Here is a 24,487-nt window from a genome sequence, read left to right on the forward strand (position 1 = left end):
TTAGACTCTAAAGGCATCAGATATATATTTTTTTTATTTCAACAAAGATTAGTAAATTTTTGTATTGAATAAACTCCCAATTAAATATTGAGATTTTGTTTTACTGATTGTAACATGCATTCCATGGAAGAGAAACATGCACATTATGCAAAAGCGATGATAAAATATTGGAGGTTTTCGAAAAAAGGGGAGAATTAACTGGATTGACCAGAAAACGAATGAGAAGGTGTTAGAAATAATGACAGTAGGGGAGAAAAGAAGAATTTTACATGTACTGTAGTTAAGACGAGGAAAAGGAACTGATTGGGACATTGGCTGAGGAGGAACTTTATTATGAGGGACGTGCTAGAGGGTATGGTGGAAGGAAACAGAGGGAAGGGGGCAACGGTGACTGTAGTTGAAGAAAGGTATTAAAGCAGAAAATTGCTACGTCAAGACGAAGGGACTAACTGAGGACCACCGTACATCGAAGCTTCTGAGTTGCAACAAGTGACAAACCAATAATGGCAGAATACCTATTATGATGATGATATGCTAGCAATATTAGCCAAAAAAGAGGGAGAAAAATTAAAATAATAACAATTATAATCAAACGTCTTAATATTTTGGAATAATTTGAGTGGAAACTGAAAACGACTGAACTGTCCATGTCTTTTGTGTAAATTCAATTTATACAAATATTTTTTACCTATATTAGAAATACAAAAACACATCAAACTCTGAGTTATTTGAAATAACTGTACAAATTCACTCTCACTTGTGAATATGGATTATTTATTGTTGTATAATGTTACATCGCTCAATTCTCGTGTGCCATATACCTGAGGAGGCTAAACGTTATATTGATAATCAATTATTCAACGTATAAGCACCGCTCTTGAATTCAAACTTGCGGTCACATCCAATAAGTTTTTGTCAATGTCATGAAAATGTTATTTCGATATTAATTTTTTGAGCACACATTAAAAATTTCTAACGGATGCTTGATCCTTGGAGCCAAAGCCATACTCATATAGTCGGCACCTATGGTGTATGGAATTACCGATGTTCAATATTACATTTCTCTTTAGTTTTGGAAGAAGAACAGCACTAATATGTTTTGAAATGATGTAATATCTAGTTTCATGTGCTACGATTATGCACTGAGGCTAAGGGAGATGGTGATGATGAGAAATAAATGAAATGGTGAAATGAAGAAAGTAGGAGGAAACGGGAAAATCCCGAGTAAACCTACGCACACGGTCTCTATCCAACAAAAAAAACTTACATGGTGAAAGCTGGGATCGAACCAGAGACCCCAACGCTCTACCACTGAGCCGGTACTTGCGCAAGACTCTTGCACAAGAGTCTTGGTCTTGGTCTTGGTCGTGGTCTTTGTCTTGCTTCGGGATTCCTGGTCTTGGTCTTACATGCAAGACTCTTGCAAAAACTGCAAGACCAAGACTCTTGCTCATCACTACTTTAAGGTATCATAATGTTTCTTAATATTTCTATACCTATTAATAACAGTTTTATTTATTGGTGTACGTACTACATGTTGTTCCAGACTCGATGGTTCATATTCACTACCTTCAAGGTTTGAGGGAACAAGACTCCGTGATTATCTATAGCAAAAAATACAAGTGCACATTAAATTATGTACATAAGGCTCTCAAATACAGTGAAACACGTCCAAAGCCACACATATTGGAGGCTATTAGAATGGACTTGTTACAAGCATTCAGAGTTTCTCGGAAACAGAGCTTAACCATTCATGATGTTGATTTTAAAAAACCGGGTTGTATTATTAGAAAAAAAACACAATTATCGGCTACTTGTATCTGCAAAGTTTCTCCGCCGTTTCAAAAAGCAAAAAAGAATCAGCTCCAGAAAAATCACAAAATTTGTTTTAAGAAAAGATATACAGGAGGAGTCAATTAATTGACGTAGGAAAAGCTTTTGTAATGAATGTGAATAAAATTATATCAGAAACTCCATACAATGCTGATTGTGTATTCAACACTGATCAGGCGGGATTTGAACACAAGCTTACATGGGATAGAACTTCAGCACAGACAGGTGAAAAACATACGCATGTAGTTGTGCAATCAATCGCGTCTACTACGCATTTATACACTCTTCAGGTTCATATGTCGTCGGCTGACACATTAGGGACCTCTTTAACATATGTGTCCAAGAACTGAAAGGAGAGTTCGGACTTAAACAAACTTTAGACAGACACCTAAGATGGCTGATGAGCGTGTTCATTCCTGATGTTACCGATGACACGTTACTGCTATTAGATTCCTGGAGTGGACAGACTGATCATGATATTTTTACTGCCCCCCCAAATGCAACAGGTGTTAAACAAGGAGACGCTTCGAACACAAATAATTCCTCCCAAGACTACGAGATTTGTGCAGCCACTTGACATTTACTTTATTCCTGCAGAACAAACTTGTCATTCGGAGAATTAAAGAATACTTTCGACCCAAGATTATACTTGAAAATAGTACAGAAAAGTTGCATGATAGAGTCTTTATAATGAAATTATATTATGTGGTCTATCATCAATTCTGTTCCCCTGCACTGCAAGACATGTTAGTATATACGTGGCGCAAGGCTGGATATATAAGAAAAGAATTGAACAGTGGTTCCCGAAATATTCTTCAAACTCTATTTCAAGTTGACGATGATATACTGTATGTGCAACAGAAGGTTGTGAGGTAGTAGCAGTTCTTACCTGCACGTACTGTTCCATGGTTCTTTGTTCAACTCACTTCCTTTGCCATCCATACTAAAATCGATAGGGTATGTATCGTTTTAACTTCCATTCAATATATTTCAACTGTAGTTTCTTTCCTTTGTGTGCTATTATAACATGCATTAGGGTAAAGCGTAGATCTTTAGCACTTGTTTCTTATATAGTTGTCTTATGTTGCATTCTGTTTTACATCATCCTATATATATCGTAAACTACGAAAAAGTGAATTAAATGACTATTCCCACGTTATTCATCGACCTCGAATTAGTATCTATACGAAATTTCGTCCAAATCGGAGTCGTCATGTTGGGACCATTTCCTTGTAAGTATGTTAAAGTTTACAACAATACTAATTTTGGTCAAGAACAGATGGTTTCCGTCGATTGTATGCGTTATACAATATCCTTTCGTTATGCCCAAACTCAACTTCGACGACGGGAAACAAAGGTCTATTCACCTTAATATTTCATGCTGAGCTCGCACGCATACCAAGCTCGTCAAGCTCGTCTACGATCATATAAACTTCGGTCAATATCGGATGAGTTTAATCGAACGTGTTTTAGTAAAATTTCTTCATTTCACTGAGTTTAAACCTAACTCTGATGGACAATAACTTGGGAACCAGAAGTCCATACATAATAATATTATCCTTGCGTAGTAAGTATCTTGAAATCTACAACCATACTAACTTTAGTCAAGATCAAATTATTTTCGTTGACAGTTTGGGTCATACAATATCTTTTCCTTAAGTTCAAACCCAACTTTAATGATTATAATTCGAGTACTAAAGACCAAGATTTACAACCATGCCAAGTTCGGTAAAAATAAGATAGAATATATTAAATCTTTCGCGCTTTAGTGAAATTTCTTGATGTCACTAAGATAAAATCCTAATTTCATCGGCAATTACTCAGAAATCGAAAGCCCGCACAGCATAATATTTAAGTTACTTCCTAATACATTGAGATCCACAATCATACTGATTTTGGTCGTGATCGAATGAATTTTATTAATAGTATGCGTTAGACAATATCTTTTCATTAAATCCAAACTATACTTGAATGGTCAATAAATAACTCTGGATCCAAAGACCTACTGTTTGGGATTATTTATGTGTTTAACAGTGTGCGTGCCTTTAGCTGGCAACAGTGTTCAAGTTGCTTAACGCTTTTCTATGTTTTGTGAATAGTGTGTGAGCGTGGAAGCAAGAACATGCAGTTTTGGTGGACCATGTATCATGGTCGAAGATCATACAATATAGCACAAACAATAAGCCATCGTATCATAATCATTTACAACTAAAGACCTTGTGAATATGTCTATTCTCGTGTATTATTTTTGTGTGCAAACTGAAGTTGTAATCATTAAATCATGTGAATTTATATTTGGTATACGAATCAAGCCTTACAGTCCACTGAACATTGTCTTTAGCATTGTCATTGTAGTTTAGAAAAAAAATATATATATATATACATTCAAATTGTACATTTGGTCCTATCCGGGACACATGAGTGCAAAGATTTCTGAGAATTGTTCTGTGCTTTTGTGAAGAGAAATGTGTTTGTGTCGGCCTATTTGAACGGCTATCACGTACGTTGAACAATAATCACGTTTTTTGTGTAGGCGGACAGCTGTTGTACCAGGACCAGGCTTCTGGAGTATATTTCATAGGTAAAAAAAAAAGAAAAAAACATAATCAGGTCAGTAGTTTTTTATTCCTTCATATTCCTGCGTAGCATTTAATTATGACTGAATCACACCAGCGTCTTTTAAGGCAAAGATCTGCATATAGAGGTCAGTTAACCAGAATAAACACGTTTGTTCAGGCCTTTGATCCAAACATCTAAATAACGTTGGTCAAAGTTGCAGGAGGTGCAAGATACTATTGAAATTGATCAAATCGAACCCGAAGCGGAAGCAGAAAACGTTCGTGCAGATATTGAAAACGTGTATTTTTCTTTAGAGGCTCAAATGCAAGCACTTGTTTTAAAGCATGGAAATAAAGAATCAGCTGTTATTAATAGCACTAGCAGTAGCGCACAAGTTAAATTACCGGTCATACAGTTGCCTGCATTTGACGGGAACTGTAAACATTGGTTATCATATAAGGACACTTTTATATCTCTTATTCACGAGAATAAAGACATTTCAACAGTACAGAAGTTTCAGTGCCTCCGAAGCGTTAAACCTAATTGAAAATTTACCAATTACCGAAACAAATTATTCAGTAGCATGGCAATTACTCGTTGACAGGTATTCAAATAAAAAGCTAATTGCTTCTTCTTACATTCACGAAATACTACAAATCAAGCCAGTGTATGAAGAAAATGTAAGTGAACTTCGCACTTTTATAAATACAGTTACTAGCAATATAAATGCGCTACAAGCACTTGAGCCAAACGTAAACCTCACAGACGTAATTTTGACCCAACACTTTGTATCAAAATTAGACGCAACTAGTAGAAAGTCATGGGAGCTTCAAAATACGAATTCTAATTTTCCTGCCTTATCAGAATTCTTTTCGCTTCTCGAGAAACGATGTCAGATGCTTGAGAACATGCGAACTAGTATTGATGGTGTGAAACAGGGTAGTAGCGTACAAAACAAGCAAGCAAAGAGTATTTAGTCATCAAAGACTTATTTATCAACATTTTCAAATGCATCTGAATTTTGTAATAGCCAGCATCCCTTATATTCTTGTTCGTCTTTTGTGAATGCGGGACACAGCCAAGAATTAGAGTGCATTCGTAAAAATAAATTATGCATGAATTGTTTGAAAAGTAATCATTTTTTGAAGAATTGTAAATCGAGAGGTTGTAAAAAGTATTCCAAGAAACACAATACATTATTGCAACATACAGCAATAGTAAAAGTAAGGGATAACAAGGGAAATTTGGTTCCTTGTCGCGCGCTTCTAGACAGTGCTAGTCAGACCAATTCCAAAACAGAGAATTTGGTGCAACAATTGAACATCAAACGGTATAGACAGTATACTCCAATTCAAGGTATAAATCAAGCAATATCTAATACAAAGTACTCTGTAGATATTTGTGTCCATTCATGTGTTAACACAATTTCATTGAATATAAGCTGTTCAGTTCTCCCTCACATTACAAGTAAACTACAGGAAGAAAGAATTAATTGTGACGGAACATTCCAAGGACACTGTTCTAGCAGATCCTACTTTTAATACGCCTGGAGACATAGATATTCTTTTAGGTGCGGAAGTATTCTACATAATTATGAAGTCAGGGCACAAAACACGGCCAGGTGATTTTCCAGTGCTTTAGGAGACAGAGTTGGGATGGATCGTAGCAGGACGCATTCCTCAAGAACGTGACCCCCATATTCCATTAATAACATGTTTTGTGAAAACAAACGTAGATCTACAGCAACAACTACAAAAATTCTGGGAACTAGAAGAAATTACTGTTACACCTAGATCAAGCGAAGAACTTGCATGTGAGTGACATTTCGTTCAGAATACAACAAGAGATCATACAGGGCGTTTCATTGTACGATTGCCTTTGCTTGAAGACCGTACAGTTTTAGGCGATTCTTATCAGCAGGCATTGGTTAGATTAAAGCAATTGGAAAGAAGATTCGATCAACACCCGGACTATGAAGCTAAATATACGGAATTCATGCAAAAATATGAAGATCTTGGTCACATGGTAAGGATAGATGAGCGTAAAAAGGAGGACGTCAGCGTTTTGCCATATCATGCAGTTTTTAAGCCCACAAGCTCTACAACAAAGCTCCGTGTGGTGTTTGATGCTTCAGCAAAATCTGACAGCGGAAAAGCCTCAACGACATTCTCTTAGTTGGTCCTACAATACAGCAAGATTTATTTTCTATCATTTTGCGCTTTAGAACTCATTCGGTAGTATTCACTGCAGATATCGCTAAGATGTATCGCATGGTCAATGTTCATCCAGAAGACACGCCATTACAATGTATATTGTGGAGAAGATCTAGAAATGATCCGATTCAAGTTTTTGAGTTGAAAACACTAACGTATGGTACGGTATGTGCTTCATTTGTGGCCACAAGATGCCTATAGCAATTAGCAGACGAAGAAGAGCATAATTACCCTGTAGCAGCAAAAATATTACGTCGAGATTTCTATATTGACGATGTTTGTAGTGGCATGAGTAACATACAGCAAGCACTAGAGGTCCAGAAGCAATTGATAGAGTTACTGGGAAAGGGAGGTTTTACACTTAGGAAATGGAGTCTGAATGATTCAAGATTATTGGAATCCATCTCGCCAAAGCTTCGAGAAGTGCAGCGTCCAATCCAGTTCCACGAAGGCCAAGGCGTCAAGGCATTAGGATTGTCATGGCATCCAGGCAAGGATATATTTCTCGTTGAAAGCAAGACGTCAACAATGAAGGTTCAAGAGTGCATTACTAAACGCCAGGTTGCTTCAATCATTGCCTCTATATTCGATCCATTAGGAGTAATTTCACCAGTTGTCATTTCATACAAAATATTTTTGCAAGAATTGTGGCGGCAAAAGGTTCAATGGGACGACAGTATACCCAGTGTTGCCAATTTAGCGAATTTGTCGCTAAAACTAACGACTTTTGGAAGTGTCTAACGACAAGAATTTTTATTTAGCGCCTAGCGACATTTAGGAATTCAAATATTTTGTTCTATATTTATATTAAAGTTTCCAAATTTTGCAGTTTGTGATACTAATAATTACTTTTACACACACGGTTGCACTACTGCTATGAGTGACTTACTTCGTTGGATTCACCGCTGCTATGAGGATTATGCCCTTCTTCACTGCGGTTCGGAAATCGGGAATTTCCCGTATCTAACTAGTTGCGTAATAGCTGGTAACCTCTTGCATTGCACAGTGCGTACAGTGACAGTGACGTTGAAGAACGTTGTGCTTTTCTGCTTCAGTGTAGTGCGTATGATTTATATATTAATTTAACTGCGGTTGTTCTTAATATAAATTATACAGAAATTTCGTGGGGTGAGTTCGGTAAATTGAAAGCAACCGAACAACACAAGAACGGAAGAAAACGGAAGAAAACAAGACAATACGAAAGCAACATGAATTTCCCAACCCCTCCAAAAAATATAATCGTACTCTATAAGAAGGAATGGGAAAAAGTGATCCAAAATTTAAAATATTTGCGAACTTTTAATACTATATATTTATTAATTTTGTATTCTTGAAAGCGCATAGTGCAGTGGTTTTGTCAATATGGTCATTTTTTAAAAGTAAAAATACTCGAGTCTTCCATTGTACATGAAAAATATTTAAATTATTTTAATTCCTTTGTAAAATTATATAGCGACTTTTTTACCGACTTGGCAAGAGGCGTTTAGCGACTTCTAGCGACTTTAGAGTACTAAACTAGCGACATTTTACACTGGCGAGTTGGCAACAGTGAGTATACCAATGGAATTAGCAAAGAAATGGACTCAATTGTACAAGCAACTTCCATTAATCAATCAGATTAAATTCGATAAATATGTACTCATTCAAGAAGACATAGCGGAGATTCAGATCCATGGTTTTTCAGATGCTTGTCAAAGAGCATATGGAGCTTGTATTTATATGCGATCGATCAATCAACAAGGAGAAATATCAGTTAAGTTATTATGTGCTAAATCACGCGTAGCCCCAGTCAAGAAAATTACTCTCCCACGTCTGGAGTTATGCGCAGCAGTTGTTTTGGCAAAACTAGTTCACAAGATTTTACCAATTTTAAAATTGAACATAAGTAGCGTCCATTTATGGACCGACTCCCAAATCGTGTTGGCATGGCTGGCTTCTCCGTGTAATAAATGGAAACCTTTCGTGGCCAACATAGTAGCTCAAATTCAAGACTTAACTGACGTTAGCTGTTGGAAACATGTAACTTCTTCGGACAACCCTGGAGACTTGATTTCAAGAGGAATAGATGCAGTTTCCGTAAAGGACAATTCATTATGGTGGCACGGTCCACAATGGCTTTCTAGTTTAGAATCTAATTGGTCAGTCACAAGTAAGGATTCATTGCAACCAGATCAAGTTTCAGAGAGTAAGGGAACCATAACATTGACAATCACTTTAGACAATTGGTGCAATGAAACCATAACAAGATTCTCAAAATTGTCAAGGTAAGTTAGAACAAAAGCATATTGTAGACGTTTTGTTCATAACATCAGACAAACAAAACAAACTAACAGAAGGTCTTTCGGTACAAGAACTCCACACAGCGCTCCATGTTTGCATCAAATGGACACAAGAAATTGGATTTCACAGCGAATTACAGCATCTTCGTGATGGAAACATTGTTCCGCCAAGAAGTAAACTGAACAATTTACATCTATTTTTAGATAGTGAAGGCATGATCCGAGTTGGAGGAAGATTGGAGAATAGTCAACTTCCGTTTGATGCCAAACATCAAATAGTTCTGCCTTCAAACCAACACTTTACAAAACTTATAGTTGAAGCAGAACACTTAAGATTACTTCATGCTGGACCCCAATTATTAATATAATCACTACGCCAGAAATATTGGATCATCAGGTGCAAACAGGTAGTAAAACAAGTGATCCATCATTGCTTCACGTGTTTCAAATTAAAGGCCAGGGATTCAAAACAACTTATGGGACAGTTGCCAGCAGCTCGTGTGCAGCAAGCCAGACCATTCCTAAACGTAGGCGTGGACTACGCTGGAGCGTTTTACATAAAATCAGGAGCAGTTAGAAATAGATCTGTACGTAAGGCATATGTTGCGTTATTTGTTTGTTTATCCACTAAGGCAACACATCTGGAATTGGTAACAGATCTTAGTGCGCAGTCATTCATAGCAGCTTTACGCAGATTCATAGCCAGACGAGGAAGATGTCTCAATATATACAGCGACAATGGCACAAATTTCGTTGGAGTCAACAACGAATTGAAAAAATTGTATCAGCTGTTTTCATCAGATCCTTTTAGTTCTCAAGTTCATGATTTTACATCGACCGAAAGAATTCAGTGGCACTTCATACCACCAAATTCGCCGCATTTTGGAGGACTATGGGAAGCCGGTATAAAATCAATGAAATACCATCTACTTCGTATTACAAAATGTGCAGTGTTAACATATGAAGAGTTTGCAACATTACTCACACAGATTGAGGTCTGTCTCAACTCTCGACCACTTACAGTGCTATCAAGTGAGCCTAACGACATCAGTATTCTCACCCCTGGACATTTTTTAATTGGAGAAGCACTTACAGCTTTACCAGAGCCTAACCTCACCGATCTACCACACAACCGCTTATCTCGTTGGCAGAAGATACAACAACTAAAACAACACATTTGAAAGAGATGGTCCCGAGATTATTTACATGGTCTTCAACAACGATCTAAGACAACTTCACCGCAACACAATCTCAAGGTCGGAGATGTAGTTTTGCTGATTGAAGACAACGTTCCTGCATTGCAGTGGAAATTGGGCATCTTTAAAAAGGTGTTCCCAGGAAAGTGTAACGGACCCGTTACAGGAAGAAAAAAATATAATAAGTATTATGTATTTAGAGGTTATATCTTCAATTATGTTTTATTTGTCATTAAAAAAGGATAGATAAAAACTTGTAAAAATATTTTAAAACAAAAAAAAAGATAAGAGAATTGAACGAGAGAAAGAAAGATTAAAATAGTGATTTCGATTGTGAGAAGATTTCCTTTGCTTTCTGTCAAATTCATTCAAGGTCGCTTGCGTCCGCGCTGGTAGGCCGTTGCCCACGTTCAGTGCTCGACGACTGCAAGCAGCTTGCTTCGGCAAGCTGACTTGTGGTTGAATCTTGATACTGGATACATCGAAATTGTGTAGCTGGATTTAAATGGGCAGCGCTTGAATGGAGGCAGTTTGGATTTGTGTCTTTGATGGCTATCATTTTTGAGTTGGTTTCCTTTTGGTGGCAGAATTAATTAGTGTCTCAAGAAAGGGAAATGAGAATAATCAACCGTAGTGAGGATTATGTTGTTGCTGAAAACAAGTTTAGTGCTTAACTCCGTATACGTGATTGTTCAAGATTGTGTGAATTCAGAGTTAACTGAAATCTTGTTAAAAGACCGAAGGAGAGTTTTGATTCATTCCTTCCCTTTGGTTATTAAATTTTTCAAGAAAATAAAAGAAAGTCTCTTGTTTTGGTTAAGTCATAAGAATAAAACGGCAGTAATTAATAGATCTTTAAAATTTTTGCATGCGGGAAATTGTGGATGTTCGTCCTACAATATTTGCCTGTGTTAGTGAGAGAATTGGGTTAAGTTAATTTGGAAGAAACAAGCTCAGTATCCCTTGGTTATTTCTCATTTTTTTCTTATTGAGTCTGGATCAAATTACGGCCAGGAATGTTGAGGAACTCGAGGTAAAACATAACAAAATTGACTAAAGGTGAGTTGATTTTTCTTTTTGACTGTAATCGATTAGAATAAAATTGCAAGAATTGACGCGATTGATATTTGAAAATCCAGTGGAGAGAAAAAGGCAGCGAGATTATACCCAAAGCCTTAACAATATAATTAGTAACTTGTTTCCTTACAGGTTTAATGTTCCTGAAACTTTCCGGTTTATTTTTCTTATTTCTGAATAAGGTTAATTCCGAGATAAAATTTTCAGACGTGTGAGGAAATTAATTTTTCTAAAAAGTAAAAAAGTTTGAGACGTTTGAACTGTTTGGCACTGTTTACGCTGTTTGTGTTTGATAAGTTTGCTTGTTTGAATCGTTTGAACTGTTTGGCCCTGTTTAAGCTGTTTATGTTTAATAAGTTTGCTTGTTTGAATCGTTTGAAGTGTTTGGCCTTGTTTGAGTTGTTTATGTTTAATAAGTTTACTTTTTTAAGATAAATTTTTTTGTTATTCTTTTTTTGTTCTTGAACTATTGATTCTTTTTCTACATAAAATATTAATGAACGGATCTAAACATTGGTCATAAATTTAATTTTGGCTTTCTTTATTGGCTAATTTATCCGAAACTATTTTTGAGAGGTAAGACCTCTTATGTGTAGGAAAGCAAAGGATTTTCTTAAATTTTACTATAAGAATTCATGCTAGACTTTGACGCTTGATGCTTGATTTAAAATATTCAAAAATTTTTCATACAGATATAATATTATTGGTGTAATGGTAAGGTCCTTGATTGGCCATTGAAATTTAAACTACAATTGCCTATTAGGAACAAGTTTTGAACTATTTTCTTGATGTTCACCTGATGATTGACCAAACTTTTGACTAGCTTCATTCTGGGAATTGTTAAGATCGACTGATGGGATCTAATCCTGAATTTTTGGAAGCAGAGAACTTCATTATTTGTAACATTATTATAATGAAGTTTTGAATTGAAAGTGTTGTGTGTTATTTAATTAAAAATATTGAACTGAATTTATGTTTAAAATTTCTCACTGGATTTTCGAAAAACTGAATTCAGCAGCGCATAATTGGTGTGTCCGGTGTAAGCTCCTTCTGCAGTTTTTGTTGAGTTTTTATTATATTTTTTTTAATTACTCCAATATGCAAGCGTTACAAAAGGATTTCTTAGTTCGTGTAGTGACGGTTCGTACTACAACTGGAACATATAAACGTTCCATCAAGAAACTAGTTTCATTACCATATAACAAGGATTAGAATTGAGATTTGAGTAATAAAAAATAAGTACAGTTGTAACATTGCTTCAAATTTTGTGTTTGTTTTGTTTTTTATATGTATCATTTTGTTTTATTTGGTCAGACCTTAGCTGACCAACAGGAGGGAGTATGTTTGGGATTATTTATCTGTTGAACAGTGTGTGTGCCTTTAGCTGGCAACAGTGTTCAAGTTGCTTAACGCTTTTCTATTGTTTTGTGAATAGTGTGTGAGTGTGAAAGCAAGAACATGCAGTTTTGGTGGACCATATATCATGGTCGAAGATCATACAATATAGCACAAACAATAAGCCATCGTATCATAATCATTTACAACTAAAGACCTTGTGAATATGTTTATTCTCGTGTATTATTTTTGTGTGCAAACTGAAGTTGTAATCATAAAATCATGTGAATTTATATTTGGTATACGAATCAAGCCTTACAGTCCACTGAACATTGTTTTTAGCATTGTCATTGTAGTTTAGAAAAAAAAACAAATATATACATTCAAATTGTTCACCTACATATCATAATATTACATATCGTTACGATGCGCTTCCAGATTTACCACTATCGGGTAAGTTTCGTCGATCTCTTAGGATATATATATATATATACTATCTTTGTCTTTGCTTTGTTTTAAAAAAGAAAGAAAGAAAGAGAAACCAAATGAAGGACGACGATTGATTTTAGACTTCCAACCAAACTATGCTACCCACAACTGTCGGAAGTATTAAAGAACGGTAAGGTCCGTCCGTCCATCTGTGGACAGGTATCAAAGCAAGAACGGTAAGAGATATCGAAATGCGGTTTCTTGCAATCGATTCAGCATCCCATGAATAGGTTCCATCTTCTTCTTTATCTCTCTATATTCAAACTGCAAGTAGTTCAAATTAGCCACTTCCGGTTTCGCCTTTTATCGCCATAGAACGAAAATGGTAAGGTGTAGGAATAAGCGGTTTTTTGCAAACAATTCAGCGTCTCAAGTCTATTCCGAAAACACTATACCATGACTATCCCGAAACCACTATACCATGACTATCCCGAAAACACTACCAAAACCGAAAGTAGTTCACATTTTCTATTACTTCCGGTTTCAATACTAAATTTGCATAAAGCAAAAATGGAAAAAGCTATCGAGATGCACTCTCTTACAATTGATTCAGCGTCCCAAAAATAGATTTCACTTCGTTTATTAGCCCCGTATTCAAACAGAAAGTAGTTTAAATTAGCTATTTCAGGACTTCAACATTTATAGTCATAGAACAAAAATTGTATTAGATAGCGACAAGCTGTTTTCGGCAAACGATTCAAGGTCTCAAGAGAACCTACCATCACAATCCGTAACACTCTATAGAAACCCTAAGTGGTTGAAATTTACTATTATTTCTGGTTTCAGTACTGATTTCTTTAGAGCATAAACGGTCAAAGATATTGAGATGTAGTTTTTTGCAATCGATTCAGCTTCTCAAGAGTAGTTTCTATCTCTTAACTTAAGGATCTTTTCCATAAAAAAGTGGTTCAAATTAATGATATCTGGTTTCAACCTTTATTAACAAAAGAAAAAAAACAGTAAAGCTTAGCTAGAATTGGAATTTTAATATGAATTCCGTGTCTGAGGACCATGTTCTATCTTTGATTTTATTACTCTAATACAACCAGTAGTTATTAGGGCGGAGCGAAAAATCACTTTTTTATATATCGAAAACGCAATAGTGCGGAAAAGTTGTCAATTGATGTTGATAAAATACTGTAAAAATTTCGTCGCTGAAATCGAATATCTTCGGGTGGCGAATCGCCAAAAAAGATTTTGTGTCTTCATAGGGTATGCAAACCCGCCGTACACAGCACTCTTTTGCGTTTCTACGGTAAATGACCAAAAGTATAACCCACATTTCTTAAGTTAAGTAATATATAACATTTAAGAAATGTTTTCAGCATGATTTAGGCGCATTTCGGATCACACACTAGTCAATTTGATCAAAATAACAATCTACTGAATACAAAATACATATTTTTTCTGCACCTTTCTGCTTGTTACAGCGAAATGACCCAGGACCCACGACGAGGACGTGGATGCCGGTCAGGTCCCTTTCATGCCCACCCTACCATTCATACACGAATGTTCAAATTTAGATCTTTGGTTATTTGCAGAGCATAATTTGCCTTTGTTTCTACTTTTGTGTTTACAAATCGGTATTTTTAATTTAAGTCTGATAAAACCATCTCTTCCACAAACTGCTGCAGATGCTTCTGTTACAAGTTTCACTCAGCGTTCTGTACTCGTAATGTGACAGGAATATTTTAAAGCTCTCTTTATGACTGGATGTTCACGGTTATTATTGTAGATTTCAAGTTCTTTGTTGGAAAACAAGACAACGCTGGAGGATGCCTCACTTCAACTGATTCCCAATTAGTAAGGTCTGTGTAATCGTTTGCATTGAAATTTAGCTTTGGTAGCATACATTTTACATGTGACTCATTGTCTTCTTTAGCTGGTCTTCCTCGTTTCGTCTTCCTATTGATACTACTGTCATAATATCTACTCTTCTCATTCCTAGCTTTTCCCATTACGTTGACTATCTTTCTCTATGCCTTTTTTCTGACGTGAAGTCTTTCATCGTCAACCATAGAAGGCAATATATTCTCCGGGTGTGCGAAATAGCAGTTATTTTGGATTACGCACTTCTTGAACCAATTGCCGCTCCTTTTGTGGTATGATCTTGAAGAAGTTCTCATTAACCACACGTGTTTAGCTCCATCTTTACAAGTAGCGTATCTCTTTACTGAAAATCAGCGACATCTATAGTAGTCGCGCTCAGTCGTGAAGCTTGGGCTCTAAACCAATCATAGAAATACTTCGCTTGAGCTCCAACACATCGGAAAACTTCGGTACAATTCGTGGAGTCGCTTCCCGAGCGCGCACGTGGGGAAACGTCAAACAGCTGAAATTCACCAACAACGTTGCCAAACATATAAGACATAATTAAAAAAAAAAGATAGAAAAGAAAAACATCTTACCTATTCCAGAGGGACAGCAAGTTGTTCTTCCTCTTCATCCTCTTGTCCATCTTCGTCTGTTTCTACGTAAACTTCGCTCTCCATATCGCTGTCTTGTAAATTTATAATAATATTTTCCATTGTGCTATCAGCAACCACTTCGAGACGAAAATCTTCGTTTTGTAGTTTTTCCGCGTGACCAACACATGTCTCCCACTGATGTATAGATACGCTGTCCAAAGCAATATTTACGAGATTTTCTACATCGTTTAGCCTAAACGTGTTGTTTTTGTCTGCAATCGCTCTTCACTTGTGCCCATATCATCTCTATTGGGTTGTAGTGGCAATGATAGGGAGGCAGTCTGATTACAGTGTGCCCAAAACTTGACGCAATTTCATCCAATTCGTACATTTTAATGCGAGGTTTGGACATCTGTACAATTTTCAAAAGCTCAACACGGGTTTGCTTCGGATCGTGTGGAATATTGTTTTTTGATAACCACTCAATTATGTCATTTTTCTTTGTGTTCGTAGTTGGCGATCTATTCAAGATTACTGAGTGGTAACTCGCGTTGTCCATCACAATTACAGCATTTTTCACCTCTAAGTCATGTAACTTATTAAGAAAGTTTAAAAACCATTCCTTGAAAACAGCTGCATTCATTTCATGGTGGTAGTCAGCAGAGCTCTGTTTTCCGCGGAAAACTAATTTGCATCCTGGCACAAATCCCCTTTTCCCGGAACCCACATGGCACACTATTATTCTTTTCCCTTTTCCCACAGGCACGTTCAAACCACCTCTTCCGTCTTCGTCTTGCCACACCTTGGAATGAGAGTGGTTTTTGTGCACAAATGTCTCATCAAGGTAAAATATCTCCCGCCCCTCTTCTCTTGCCTTGCAGATTTTGCGTAAAAATGTTACACGTGAAGCCGCAATATCGTTCCTTTCAAGAAGGTACTTTCGACCATCTTTTGTATTCCGGTAATGGAAACCCATTGACTTCAAAATGGAACGTAAGGACGTTGCTTTCCCCTTAAAGTTAATTTCACTCCTCATATCACGAAGAAGTTTATCCACAGTAGGATACTCACCCTTCTCATAGTAATGGAATATTCTCCTCCTAAGAACATTTTTATCAAAATCATCCAGATCAGTGATAACTGGTCTTCTGTTTATTCGTTTCCTTGGAGAAACGAAGGATGTTTCACCTATTGAAGCTTGCGCTCCCTTTGCCTCTCCAGTTATGCGTTGAACAGAGCTCCTGCTTACCCCACAAGCTTCTGCAGTTCTCTCCTGCACTTTGTTTATGTTGATTAGAGGAGCTCCTGCTTTGGCTTCTTTTTTAAAAAACTGGAGAACACTATAAATAATAGATCTCCCTTGCTTGTGAATCACCTTCTTATTGTTTCTAATATCACTCATATTGCATATCCCAACAACAGAACAGGAACGCAAGGTGAAAAAGGGAATAAACGAATTCAATAACAAGTACGCGTATAAGAGTATACACGTATATCACATATACACAGAGGCACACGAAAACACTTAAAAATTACCAATAATAACACTGCACAACAATAACCACTATAACAATTATTCTAAAACGGTAACAATAACGCGAACAGTAACAACAAAAATATAACGCAACAATAAACAATTAACAAAACGAAACTTGGCGCCAATCCGACAACACTGTACTCTCGGGAGATGTCTTCCGTGTAGAGCGAGAGACGACACTGACAAAATGTGATGGGTGGGGGTTGACGACCGAAACACACCCTCGCGTTCTATTGGGTGGTGAAATCGGCAGATCTAGGTCAAGCATCACGACTCGGCGCGACTACTATAGTCTCTTTCCTGCATAGAGTTTGATCTTTATGACCATCAAAGTACAAGCCTCTAAGATCCTTTCCTTTGGCCATTAGTACTTACTTTTGTCCTATATTTTCCCTTTCTCGCCGGACTTTTGGGCAGTCTGTCATCTAGCCAGCATTTTGTGGATCAATTATTCCAAAAGATTTCAATGTAGCTGTTGCTATCAAAGCAGTTGCACGATCAGATGTTCGAAATCGGTCTGCCAGCATACCGAGAAGTCTACTGACATGTCGTTATTGCTTGCTTCTTTTCTCTCTAATATTCGGTTGTTTTGGAAAGTAATCATCAACAAATTGCTCATCGCCGTCAGAAGATGATGTCTGGAGTTCATTAGAAGTACTCATTTGTGATGTGTAAGAAGACTGTTGGCAGGTGGTCTCTCGTGATTTACTTTTAGTGAGTATGATTAGTTTTAAAGTCTCCTCGTAGTCAAGTCCCTCTATTCTGGCTACTCGTATTGTTCTCTGATCTTGCAGAAATGTCCACTCCTTCCTAGGTATTTTCTTTCTTAATTCGCATGAGCACATGGAAAGTTCAGGAACATACATCAAAAGACTTCATGTAAATGGACGTTTAAATATATCCAATTTTTCTGGAAGCTAGCAGAAGCTTTCGTTTTCTTCCCAGATTTAACAAACTTCTTATATACTTTCCGTGCAAAGCAAGTAGAAACTGAACTACACGTTAACGACAAAGTAGGGATTGGAGCTTTGCCCTAAACAGATTTCACACATTGAGCAACGTCTCTCGCCAACTTCTTTACAGATCGATCATACTCTTTCTCACACTTTTCCAGCTCTACCAATTGAAAATAATGCTTCATTACATCTAATTTTGTGGGCAACTACACACCTGAAAGTTCAGCTGAATGTCCAAGCACGGGGTGAGTCGTTCTTAATCTTGTCCTTATCTTCGACATGGTTCGAGTTTCAATATTAATATAAAATACAGATCTCACACACATTACATAAAGTTTAATCTACAGTACAGAAACAAACTGTTTATACACGTACCAACTATGCACAACGAAGTAAACACTGAAACGCAATGTTAACACCGTAAAATTACCTCGAAAAGACAGTCTTCCACACTCGAACAAAGTTATCGAATACTAACGTTGTTTCTATTTAATACTGCTACTATCAATTTGACTAGTCCAAATTGAATTCATATTCAGGGGAGGAAGTTAAATTCTATAAAGCAGTACGAAAATTTTTAAAAGTAAAAAGTGTGTTGAAGGAAAAATTATAATGAATAATGAACACATTTATCGGCATATTAATTTAATGCTAGAACCTTATAAAAAACCACAAGTACAGTATATTTTATGCAATATATACTGTAATATTGCAATATATACTGTTTTGCTAAAATGGGCTATTTTATGGTTCCAAATCTGCCTAAATCATCTAGAAATTATTTTTTCAATTTTATAGACTGCTACGTTAAGAAATATATGTAATAATTGGTTCATTTATTGTAAAAACACAAAAAGTGATGTGTACGGCAGGTTTGCATACCCTATAAAGACACAAAATCTTTTTTGGCGATTCGCCACCGGAAGATATTTGATTTCAGAAACGAAATTTTTACAGTATTTTATCAATATCAATTGACAACTTTTCCGCACAATTGCGTCTTCGATATATAAAAAAGTGATTTTTCGCTCCGCCCTAGTAGTTATAGATGTACTACTTCAAGTTTGAGTAGTGAACTCTTATAGCTTGGAAGTCTACTGTAGTTCTATAGTGTGAAACGAAACTGACTTGTTTTTGAAGAACAATCTAATGATGAACGAAAACGGTTTCGTTTTTGTTTTTCGAAGAATTGGAAACGAAGAATTATTGTAAACCGAAAAGTCATCTAGAAAAAAACGATAAACGTAAAGAAAAATAATTGAAAAACGAAGAACGAAAAATCATAGAAAAACTAAAACATAACAATTTTTAGAAAATTAAAAATTATCGGAGAACAAAAAAATGAAACATTTTCGAAAGGCGAAACATTTTTCGTAAATCAGAAAACTTTTCGAAAAAATTGAAGAAAGAAAAATTGAAAAATGAAATTTACGAAACATCGAAAACTATTTTTCGTAAATGGCCATTCCTAAAAGCACAGTCTAGCCTCTTGGCTATTCATAGGCGTGCCCAAGTAGGGTACACCTTTTTAGAAACCTGTCAACAAGAGAATAAGCTAAACATTCCACTAATGGTTCACTCAGATGATTTAGTCAGCAGGAGACTGAGGTCAACACACTTGAGTTCTCTCATAGATATTTTTCTCTATCGGGTAATAATACGATGCCATTCATGCTGTGAATCAGAAGCAGGAAACTGTGCCGTGCTAACAAAAAGGTTGATAACAGTTATTTGTGATCAACTGCTCAGCAGTTTTCATGGTGTGAAATAATAATGTGGAGGAAAATTAAAATATATTAGTGCGTTTCAGTTGTGGCTCTTGAGGGACGTCACAACAATAAAAGCTAAAGTTTTATCACTTGGATAAAAGTTTCTTTCTTCACTAATGTGGCTCTCCTCGAGAGCCGCCACTCTTATATTTATTGTAATTGAGAATACTTACCTGAATCGTCATATATTTGAAAGACAAAAAGGCCAGGAAAACAGTTCATTTAAAATGTTTACGAAAATGTCCAGACCATTTCATTGGTAGCGGAATAGCCAGCGAAGGGCTACAATGTGTTATTTTAACCCTAGAAAGGTAGCGTTCTCAATATGTACGTTAAAGGTAGCGACACGTCAAATTGACGTGTAGGTCATAACGCTGGACAAAAGAGTGATGTTTAATGTATACATTTATTTTATTTATCATTTTGTTTTTATTAAAATATTTTATTGTTTATTTATCTTAAAAAGGACAATTTCTGCTATTACAAGAATAGTTTTGTTTCCACAAATGGCTATCTAATAAGTAGGTCTATTTATTTTACCGCATATAAAAGAAATTACAAATGCGCTTTTTTTTAAAAAAAAAATACCCTATGCATTTTACAATTACTATGTATACATTTTACAATTATAAAAATCTACTCCTTGGATACAATGTTGAATAAGTATAATGAAAACAAGAACAGCAATGTAACACATTGGCATTTAGGTGCAATCAGGGCAAACTTTTTTCTGGTGCTCCCCACATATCGCTTTTCCACATTCACAGTGAGTATTCGTCATTCTTCTTTTCCTTACATCACAAAAGGCACAGTACTTTCTTGCTCCTCTTTGGTCAGCTGTTGGTTGCGATTTCTGTAATTTCCTATAGTCTCCAACAACCTTCTCAATTGTCATCCTCAAGTCTCGACTCAGTGTCCTTTCTTTCAGTCGTTCCTCTTGCCATGGTCTTGTTAACCGTTTGTGCAGGTCTATACAGAAGTCCTGCCTTGACATTGGTTTGGAATTCGCTCCACTCCTTCTGAAATGGTTGTGAAGATAAATTACATATCCATTTATCAGAGAGATGTTTATCATATTATAGAAGAAACAGAGAGGCCACCTTTGTGTCTTACGACCACAGTTTATGTTTTGACACATTTGGTCCATGGTGTCAACCGCACCTTTTGTTGCATTATATGTCATTACGATCTCTGGCTTTCCTGTGCGATCGTTCAGAGTGGCGTCATCATGCATTGTGCTCAATAAGCACACCACCTTCTTCGAGTTTGGTTTATAGGAGACTGCTGTTACATCTTCATCAAATAGAAACATTGAAGATCCTTCTTGCCTATTCTGAAATTTCTTGTCTGTGAATTCTTCTGGTAATTCTGGTTTGTTTCTCTTCACAGTTGCAACTGCAGTCAATTTCTTTTGGAGAAGTTCTTTGAGCAGTGGGATGCTAGAGAACCAGTTGTCCATGGTAATGTTTCGGTTTGAATTTTGAATGGTTTTCACCAAGTCATTCACAAAATAGTTTGCAGCAGGAGTTTTTGGCGGCACTGTCCCTTTCCCCAAATAAACTTTTGCATCAACCATATATTTGGTTGCATTGTCACACATAACCACAATTTTAATACCATACTTGTTGGGCTTTGAAGGAATGTACATTCGAAAAGGGCATTTACCCCGAAATCCAACAAGTTGCTCATCAATGGCTAAGTATGATCCAGCCTTGTAATTATCTCGACATCTTTGCAAAAACATATTCCAAATATCAGATATGGCGGCCAGTCTATCTTCTTTTTTCCTTACTTCTCTCGTTCCTTTATTATCAAATCTGAGACAGTTTATCAAGAACTTAAATCTCCTTTCCGACATGGTTGCCTTGTAGCGATCTCCACATAGGGTCGTATCAAACATCTTTTCAGTGGGCAGATGATTGTCTTTCAGGGCAGCAGATAAAATTAATATCCCTAAGAGTGCTCGAAGCTCTTCCATACAAACATGCCTCACGCTTCCTTCAGGTCTTTTGTACTTCTTCCGTTGTTGCTCAATTTCTTCATTGGTGTATTGGAGAATAGTCGCAAGAATTTCGTCACAAAAAAATAGTTCAAAACATTCAAGAGAAGATGTGGCTTCACGGGAATTATTTGATGCTGTGGGTCCTGGCCGTATATGAATAACATTTTTGGACGGTGTCTTCCCCTTGTTCTTTAGGCATGACGTGTTCCAAACAAACCCATTCTTGCTTTTCAATGTTTCTTCTTGTATTTTGATAACACTTCCAGCAGATCTTCCCTCAACATTGTTGGAACATTCGTCTTTGTTTCTTTTACTTTCGTTCAGAACATTGTCTTTTTTCTTTTTCCGAGGCTGAGTTGGAACAGTAGAAATTTCAATGTTCTTCACTGCTTCTACACAATCTAAGTCGTCCTCTTCCGGTGTGTATTCGGGGTCAGCATCACTATCGTAACAGCTTTCATCAGAATCCGAATGGACTTCAACTTCTAAATTATCTTCTTCCAGATTTTCGGAAATTTCTTCTTCCTCTTCGAGAGCAGCCAATATTGCATCTTCATTGTCCAAAACGTTTGTCATTATTCTCGTCGTTGAAGTGTCTGCCATCACCCAGAAAACGATCGAAAGTGAACCAAAGCATTCAACAAAACACCCGTTAAAGGTAGCAACACGTCAGATCTACGTGTACGAAAAAGGCGGTTAAAGGTAGCGACACGTCAAACTGACGTGTAGGTTTTAGAAAAAGAAAGTCGCCCAGAACAAAGAACGCGGAGACCACTTACACCCGACGCCAACTAGTCGGCAACTAACACAATTAAGCACTGCTGGCGTGCGGAGGTATGAAAACGAGGGGAGGGGAAAGGAGAGGCTATTATTCTCTACCTACACGTAAATTTTACGTACGCTACCTTTCCAGGGTTAAAAGTTCGTATATAAAACATTAACGAATGACTCGTGTAACTACGTTGTGTTTCTGTCAGCTGTAGTTGAAAGAGTATCGACAGGGGAAGGACTGAATTCCCCTCTCGCGCGCTACTTTTCGTTTATATGACGTGTTGCTTCCTGAGTTAGCCAATAGAGTCCCTTTTTTTTCATCCGTTCCCTCTTTTTCTCTCATTCTCAAACGAGACGCCTAAATGTCCCCCTCTTTGTTTTTAGTAAATATGAACAAAGTGTCCCGTATTCAAAAATATAGGTGATCAAAGAAAAATTCTACGCCGTTTCGTTAAAATGGCTGTGTATAGAGCTAATTTTGACACCAACGCTTATTGCGGACATTTGGGCCCTTGTCTGGAGTTGGTAATTGTTGTTTATAACTTAAGAAACGCTATTTTATCACCAAGTGGTGTAACTACTGTGGCGCAAAACCCCGCAATGCGGGGGGGGGGCACTTCCAAGGGGGCCCTTTACCCTAGCCTTTTAATAGGTCGAATCAAAATGCTTTTCAGTTTTGTATTAGTCGACAATGTTCTTCCACCCTCCCCTTTTTTGGGCTGTCTTTGACAGGCTTGACGTGTAGGTCAAGCACCGCGAACAAAAAAGAGGGAAAGTCGGTTCGGTCGGCTTTTATAGACTATATATTTTTCTTCGGCGGGAAATATTGAATCAAACTTTAGAATTAAAATATATATTAAACTATTTGGCATGCTAAATTCACAGTCCCATTGTCGTTTTACATCTTTGCCCTGCGTGATATAGTATCCCAATGTTCCTTTCTGTTTCCTGCAATAATTCATCTCACTGATAATGAAATTCTAAGAAGGGCACAGATACTTCAAACAATTTACAGTTGTGATATTAATTGTTCTTCGTTTTCGATGGAAGTAATGTGAAGGTTCCTTCCGAAGGAAGCTGTTTCAGGATGTGAAACAGCTGAAATCTAAATCCTTTTAATAGGTCGAATCAAAATGCTTTTCAGTTTTGTATTAGTCGACAATGTTCTTCCACCCTCCCCTTTTTTGGGCTGTCTTTGACAGGCTTGACGTGTAGGTCAAGCACCGCGAACAAAAAAGAGGGAAAGTCGGTTCGGTCGGCTTTTATAGACTATATATTTTTCTTCGGCGGGAAATATTGAATCAAACTTTAGAATTAAAATATATATTAAACTATTTGGCATGCTAAATTCACAGTCCCATTGTCGTTTTACATCTTTGCCCTGCGTGATATAGTATCCCAATGTTCCTTTCTGTTTCCTGCAATAATTCATCTCACTGATAATGAAATTCTAAGAAGGGCACAGATACTTCAAACAATTTACAGTTGTGATATTAATTGTTCTTCGTTTTCGATGGAAGTAATGTGAAGGTTCCTTCCGAAGGAAGCTGTTTCAGGATGTGAAACAGCTGAAATCTAAAATAAGTGTTCAGTATTCTGTGTTTGACTTACACGGCTTTTAATTGTGAAATATGAGTCACTGGCGTCTAGCTTTTCAGAACTTATTACCGCATATTTGTTGTTTTTCATGCTCCCTGTCTTTGTCAGTTCTGCGGAGAGGTCGTTCTCAAACTTGAAATTAATATAAAACTATGTGAGAAGCAGAATACGCCAAAATAGCTTAAGTAATCTAGCACTGCTCTCAATAAATGCAGACGAAGCTGAAGAAATGGATTTACGCAAGTCAGTAAAGAATTGCTGACAGGAAAGCAGTACGATGCCGGAGAGGGGGGCGAGCGGGGCGACGGCCCCGGGCGCCGAAGTAAGGGGGTGAAAAATTCGGGAGTAGAAAACAAAATATATATATATATATATAATGGAAGAAAAAAGTAATAAAAAGTGCTGAATATCAAGGAAAAGCAGGATTTGTTTTTGAAAATTTTCTTGCACTTCGCGGCTGGTCT

At 36.8% G+C, this 24,487-nt stretch overlaps 3 protein-coding genes across 3 annotated transcripts; all 3 read left to right on the forward strand.

Moving 5' to 3' along the window:
• Positions 1 to 6,893: 6,893 nt before the first annotated feature.
• On the forward strand, positions 6,894 to 7,346 carry LOC145681175 (uncharacterized). Its single transcript, XM_081752651.1, has one exon. It carries the CDS (start codon positions 6,894 to 6,896, stop codon positions 7,344 to 7,346), a length of 453 nt encoding a protein of 150 aa, XP_081608777.1.
• An 819-nt stretch (positions 7,347 to 8,165) lies between these two features.
• On the forward strand, positions 8,166 to 8,873 carry LOC145681182 (uncharacterized). Its single transcript, XM_081752665.1, has one exon. The coding sequence runs from the start codon at positions 8,166 to 8,168 to the stop codon at positions 8,871 to 8,873; it is 708 nt and encodes a 235-aa protein (XP_081608791.1).
• A 487-nt stretch (positions 8,874 to 9,360) lies between these two features.
• LOC145681189 (uncharacterized) lies at positions 9,361 to 10,065 on the forward strand. Its single transcript, XM_081752677.1, has one exon. The coding sequence runs from the start codon at positions 9,361 to 9,363 to the stop codon at positions 10,063 to 10,065; it is 705 nt and encodes a 234-aa protein (XP_081608803.1).
• Positions 10,066 to 24,487: the final 14,422 nt, after the last annotated feature.

This window comes from Thermobia domestica, chromosome 1 (genome assembly GCF_964235325.1).
Source record: "Thermobia domestica chromosome 1, izTheDome1.hap1.1, whole genome shotgun sequence".
Taxonomy (NCBI): Eukaryota; Metazoa; Arthropoda; class Insecta; order Zygentoma; family Lepismatidae; genus Thermobia; species Thermobia domestica.